This window comes from Chionomys nivalis, chromosome 21 (assembly GCF_950005125.1).
Source record: "Chionomys nivalis chromosome 21, mChiNiv1.1, whole genome shotgun sequence".
Taxonomy (NCBI): Eukaryota; Metazoa; Chordata; class Mammalia; order Rodentia; family Cricetidae; genus Chionomys; species Chionomys nivalis.
Window position 1 is genome coordinate 21,747,453 of NC_080106.1, and position 6,343 is coordinate 21,753,795.

At 55.1% G+C, this 6,343-nt stretch overlaps 1 protein-coding gene across 1 annotated transcript; it reads left to right on the forward strand.

Moving 5' to 3' along the window:
- Positions 1 to 676: 676 nt before the first annotated feature.
- Hsd11b2 (hydroxysteroid 11-beta dehydrogenase 2) lies at positions 677 to 6,079 on the forward strand. Its single transcript, XM_057753966.1, has 5 exons — positions 677 to 1,046; positions 4,097 to 4,309; positions 4,426 to 4,611; positions 4,723 to 4,860; positions 4,999 to 6,079. The coding sequence occupies exons 1-5, from the start codon at positions 782 to 784 to the stop codon at positions 5,400 to 5,402; spliced, it is 1,206 nt and encodes a 401-aa protein (XP_057609949.1). The 5' UTR covers positions 677 to 781; the 3' UTR covers positions 5,403 to 6,079.
- Positions 6,080 to 6,343: the final 264 nt, after the last annotated feature.

Below are 6,343 nucleotides of genomic sequence, written 5' to 3' on the forward strand. Positions count from 1 at the left end.
GGTGAAACAGAAACTCCCAAGAATCCCGGCCTCGCGGTCACCCTTCTCCTCTAGCTATGGCTGTGAACTTCTCAGACCTCAGACAAGAGTGCACATTTGGGTGTGTGCACCAGAGACCCAAGGCTATGGCACCGCAGGTGTGGCTGGGAGCTGACTCTGGCTGGTTCCACGCAGTGTTCTGGATCATGGCAACCACAGCGATATCAATGTGGAATACTTGAATGAAAGTTGATGTTAGTGTGTGTGTGTGTGTGTGTGCGCGCGCGCGCGTCCGTGCGTGAGTGTGTGTGTGTGTGTGTGTAGTTAGGTGTTCTGAGGAAGCGTGAGCAGAGTGTGCACACCTGAGCGCAGAGGCTCAGAGCCCTTGGCGTGCCAGTAGGCGCGCAGGAGTGAATGAGATGCAGGGAACAGGGTTGGGCAGACTGGCCCTTTCCCTGGAGAAGCCGGCGTATGACGGCTCCGCCTCGTGCAACAACTTGGGACTTTGTTCCGGCTTCTTCGAAAGCGGATCTAGCCGAGGGGGCGGGGGCGGGGGGGCACCTGCCCGGCGTGGGGTGCCGAGATAGAAGTGCAGGAAAGCCCACCCCAGCTCCGCCTTCGCCCCGCCCCCACCCCGCCCCCGGGGGCGCTTTATAAGCTGGGTCCGAGGGCCCGCAAAGAAAGCGAATATCCCTCCTACCCCAGGCCGTGGTTTCTACACTCCGTGTCCCGGCCCTGAGTCCCTCTCCGCGCTCCCCAACCCGGCCCCCGCCCCGCCCAAGCCCGGCCCGGCCCCGCAGTCATGGAGCGCTGGCCTTGGCCGTCGGGCGGCGCCTGGCTGCTAGTGGCCGCCCGCGCGCTGCTACAGCTGCTGCGCTCAGACCTGCGTCTGGGCCGCCCGTTGTTGGCGGCGCTGGCGCTGCTGGCCGCGCTGGACTGGCTGTGCCAGCGCCTGTTGCCCCCGCCGGCGGCACTCGTGGTGCTAGCTGCTGCTGGCTGGATCGCGTTGTCCCGCCTGGCGCGCCCTCCTCTCCTGCCCGTGGCCACTCGCGCGGTGCTCATCACCGGTGAGTGCGCAGAGCGCAGGGACTCCAGGCTGGAGGGCGGGACCGTACACCTAGGGGGATTCCCTTGGGCTCCATCAAGGCGGACTCCGCAGCTCAGATGTGAGAGTCCTTCACTCCGAGATGCAATAGAGTGCGCCAAGTAGGAAGCTCCGGGCACCTCACCAAGTCCGGGTTAACTACCTGCGACCGCGGGAAGAGTAGGAGGGAAAGTTAGGTAGGGAGTGGGCAGGTGCTCAAAGAAAACGAGTGACCGAGGAGAGACAGAGTTTATGCAGTGCTGGTCCCTAAGAGACCAGGTGTGGAGCAGAGGACAGTACTCTAAGGGACAGAAGACCCGAGAAAGGAGAATGCCATTCCTTGAACTCTGCCTGGCGTCCCCACGTCAGTGGAACACACTGTCGGCTGTTCTCTAGAGACAGAGCGCTCAGACGCCAGTTCTGCTCCTCCTGACCTCCACTGGCTGGAATCCTTGGAGCTCTGAACCGCCTGAGGTCACAGCAGCTGGATAATAGCTGCTGCTTAGATCCAGTTACCCACTGCCAAAACTGCAGCCGTCTGCACCTAGCACTTCATCCTGCCTAGTCCTGGGTGCCCGGGAAAGAGGCTTTGGAGGGCTGGACTCAGGTGTCTCTGGTGCCTGGCTGAGCTCTCTTTGTCTGGAGCAGGGGATAAATCTGTCATCAGAGGGAGGGAAGGGGAAGGGGGGCTGCAGACCCAGCAGGAAATGGGGAGGGGGAGGAAGGCCAGGGGGCATTGGTCCATTGCATGGGAGGAGGGGCAGCCTTATTTCTTCCCCAACCACCATGGCGGTTCAGAGATCTTGGTCCTTTATGGGTGGTCTGTATGGTCGGATGGGGCTGGGAGAATTTAGGAGGAAATCCTTGAACTGGACCTTGGAGGACGTTGGGTGGAGACAGGTGGAATATGAAAGGTGTCTTGGATCACAAAAGGTGTGGGACAAAGGCTTAAGACAGGAATATGCATAGGATTTGGGAAGGGGAATAGTCAATAACCAGCCTGGCTGTGGTGGATGTGAAATTTCCTTGGGAGGAGACCTGAACCTGAACGTCAAGTGAGAAAGCAGACTGTAGTAAGGTAGACGAGGGTGGCACAGAAGGTCTTCAGCAGAGGAAGAGGGAAGAGACTTCCAGGGTGAGTGGGAAGCCTCAGGGAACCCCAGAGTCAGGAGGCTGAGGAAGGAAAGGTACCAAACCCTCTTGGAAAGCAGCAGGGACTAGGTTATAGGATCCCTTCCTGTTCTCTCATCTGAGCTATTTCACCAGGTCCTAGGCCATTTCAGGTTCTACTGGCCGGGCAAGGCAGTCTTTCCTAAGACCTCACTTAGGTCTTCAGTTCTGCAGTCAGTTCTAGTCCTGAGCTCCAGCAAGAGGTGAGAAATGGGATGCTTTCTGTGACCTGGGCTCCCTTTATCACTTCCGAGCTCAGCGTTTGGGAGTGAGGACTGCTCAGCCTTCTCCTGTGTAAGACCGGAAGTTGGCGGCTAGCTTCCTGATGCCTGCAAATTCTGGGGTTTTCCCAGTCACCACCAAGCAGCAAGGCACTTAAGTGACCGGGTCCTGGCCACCCTGCCAAGTACACTGAGCCTTCTGCCTGCAGAGCTGTCTCTCATTCCTCCCTGAGAATGCCCAAGAGCTGTTTGTCAAATCCATTCCACAGCTCAGCCATGGAGTCAAGTTTGGACTGTTTGGTGTGGAAGGGACCTTGTGTGCATGCATGTGTATATCTTTGTGCGGATGAGTGATGGGTCAAGCTCATGTGTGAACATCCAGGCAGGTTAGGAATCTCAGCATGTGAGCAAGAGGGTAAGATGTGGGGGTGACTGTTGGGACCCCAGAGCTAAAGCTCTGGCAGGCTTTAGTGGAGTGCTAACTGCTCCAGAAGGGAGCAGAGGCAAATGTGTGTATCTGTGCACACGCAGTCCCCTCCCCCAGTCAGATTTGCCTGAGAAGGACCCCTCAACACAGGCTGGCAGGCCCCAGCCACACAAAGCCCAGTTTGCAGCCCCCTGCCCAGCTTTGTTCTCCTCTCAGCATAGGGGGCGGGGCTGAGACGAGGAGGGGTGCTGTTTGTCCAGGAGTGGGGAAGCTGAGCTGCAAAGCAGCTTTTCTGCACAGCAGGACCTCGGGGCTGGCGGGCTCCACAGCACCTCCTCCTTCACTGGCCCTCCTCCTCCTCTCACTGGCCACCCACCGAGCCAGGATCAGAATGGAAACCATCAAGGAAGCAAGGGCTTATCAGTACCAGGGACCCCCACACTGGGGCCTTGCCTGGTGGTTCTTATCTCTGCATACCAAGGACAAGAAAATGAAGCCTCCATGAGTGGTAGCCGACCTCAGGTCACACTTGGTGGTGTGGGAAGGGATTCCAGTGCAGGTCTGTTTTCTTCACTTACCGTGCATGCTTCCTGTCCTGAGAGGGAAGTGCTCTGGGGTTCAGCAAACATATATGGCCAAAGTCAGTGATTGGAATTCCAAGGGCAGATTTCAAGGGGAAGTTGGGAATGGAGCTCCAATTTGAGCCTGGAACAATAATAGGGGACTGATAATAATAATAATCGAGGCTGATAGGAGTGCTCAGGTTGAACAGGGCCAGGATGATGTCATCAGAGAGCTGTGGCTTTATTCTAAGGCCCACAGGATCCTAAGGAAGCACAAAGCCTCTGGGAATTAGCTGCAGCAGAGTGATAGTCTTTTTTTTTTTTTTTTTTTTTTTTTTTGAAAAATATCCCTCTGGCTTAGGCAGTAAATTCAGGAGACAAGATGGGGTCAGCTTAGGTCTCTGTTTCTTCTATAAAGTAAAGTTTATCAGTCACACTTGAGGGATTAGCTGTAGGGAATCAGGGAGGCGACAGCTGTCACAAAATTGTTGATGTTCAGGGCTCAGTCAAGAGGACAAACTTATAACACATTTATTTGTAAGGAAGGAGGGTTGAGTGTTCAGGAGCCTAGATTCCACCCGGATACTGATGATCCTTTGCTTGTCTTGGGCTGGGCCATTGTGAAGATCATTGGCTATCTTATTCTGGTTAGGTTGTGACACTGGTTTTGGCAAGGAGGCAGCTAAGAAACTGGATGCCATGGGCTTCATGGTGCTGGCCACTGTGTTGGATTTGAATGGCCCTGGTGCCCTAGAACTGCGTGCCTGCTGTTCCCCTCGCTTAAAGCTGCTGAAGATGGACCTGACCAAGCCAGAGGACATCAGTCGTGTGCTGGAACTCACCAAGTCTCACACCACAGGCACTGGTTAGCAGAAGTGGCTCCATTAGGGCGGGGCATGGCTGGGTGAGTGTGAGGGAGGCAAGGACTACATGTTTGCTGTCGGCTGCCCTGAAGCTTCCCTCCTGCTTTTGTGCCCTCAGGCCTGTGGGGTCTGGTTAACAACGCTGGCCTCAACAGCGTAGTGGCTGATGTGGAGCTGTCTCCAGTGGCAACATTCCGAAACTGCATGGAGGTGAACTTCTTTGGTGCACTTGAGCTGACCAAGGGCCTCCTGCCACTGCTGCGTCACTCAAGGGGACGGATTGTGACTGTGGGCAGCCCAGCAGGTAAGTGCCCTTCCACTCTGAGGCACAGTAGTGAAGGAGCTGCTATCAGGTGAAGAGTGGTTTGGGGAACCCCTGGCCAAGGCTGAGCAGCCTCTTCCTCATTCTATCCAGGAGACATGCCGTACCCCTGTCTGGCAGCCTATGGCACCTCCAAGGCGGCTGTGGCACTGCTTATGGACACGTTTGGCTGTGAACTGCTTCCCTGGGGTATCAAGGTCAGCATTATTCAGCCTGGCTGCTTCAAGACAGGTGAGGGTCAGGTTTGGGGTGGGACATGCGTGTGGTCTGAGGATCTCGTGTGGCTTGGGTTATAGGCACAGTTCTCCTTAAATAGGGGCCTCCGGCTCCTCCAGCTGCTGTCTTCTGACCTTGCGGTCCCTCCTTCAGAGGCAGTGACCAATGTGAACCTCTGGGAGAAGCGCAAGCAACTGCTGCTGGCCAGCCTGCCTGGAGAGCTGCTGCAGGCCTATGGTGAAGACTACATCGAGCACTTGCATAGGCAGTTCCTGCATTCGCTCAACATGGCAGTGTCTGACCTCAGCCCGGTTGTAGATGCCATCATCGATGCACTGCTGGCAGCTCAGCCACGCCGCCGCTATTACCCAGGCCGTGGCCTGATGATCATGTATTTCATCCACCACTACCTGCCAGAGGGCCTGCGGCGCCGCTTCCTGCAGAATTTCTTCATCAATCACTGTCTGCCCCGAGCACTGAGGCCTGGCCAACCTGGCCCTGCTCCTGCTCAGGACCCACCCCAGGACCCAAACCCTTCCTTAGCGGCAGCTCGGTGAGCCACAGATGGCCTAAGTGCTCCAGCAGGAAAGGCTCATGAGCCCTTGGCCTCTTTCCTAGCCATTATAAACCCCTCAACCTTGCCCCAGAACAGCAGTTTTTAAACTGTGGGTCTGACCCCTTTGACAAATTTCTATCTCCAAGAATATTTACATTATGATTCATAACAGTAGCAAAATTACAGTTATGAAGCAGCAACAAAAACAATCTTATGGGTGGAAGTCACCGTCTCATGAGGAACTGTATTAAAGAGTTGCAGCATTAGGAAGGTTGATAACCACTGCCCTAGAATTTGTGTTAAGGAAAGCCCAGACTCCACTGCTGATGCCTAGTCTAGGCCTGGGAAGCTGAAGCTTGCTAGTGAGCCTCTGAACCTCTCTACTGCTTCATGAACCCACACAGACCCTACCGGGAACAATGTTCCATACTGCAGTTTTGGGGAACCCAGCTGGATGGAGAGTTTGCAAGATTATCTGTAGCCTTTGATAGGATGCACAGACCATTTCTCTGCAAACCTCCTCAGGGTTCTCTTGGCACCAGTGCCTCAGTGCTACAAGTTCAGAGTAAATCCCAACTGCCTCTTGACTGGCTCAAGAATTAGGTCCCCAATTACTTGCTCCCACGCCATAGGGAAGCTGTATATTGTACTTGCCTGGCCGTTGGCATTTAAAATAAAGACACATTTTTATTTCTCCTAGAATGGAGATCAGTGTTTGAAGGAGTGGCTGCCTGGTTGCCTGGGTGATAGGGTGTGATTATGTGGCAAAGACTGGGAACTGCCTGGGAGAACCTGGGACCAGCAGGGGACCTGACTGGGTCTCTCAGGCACTCTGTGGTCCATATCCCTCTTCTACGACCTCAGGCAAACAAACCACTTATCCCGATATCTGGCTTTCTGCATAGTGAGATGAAGGTAATGGTCAATTTGGGGAGTTACAGG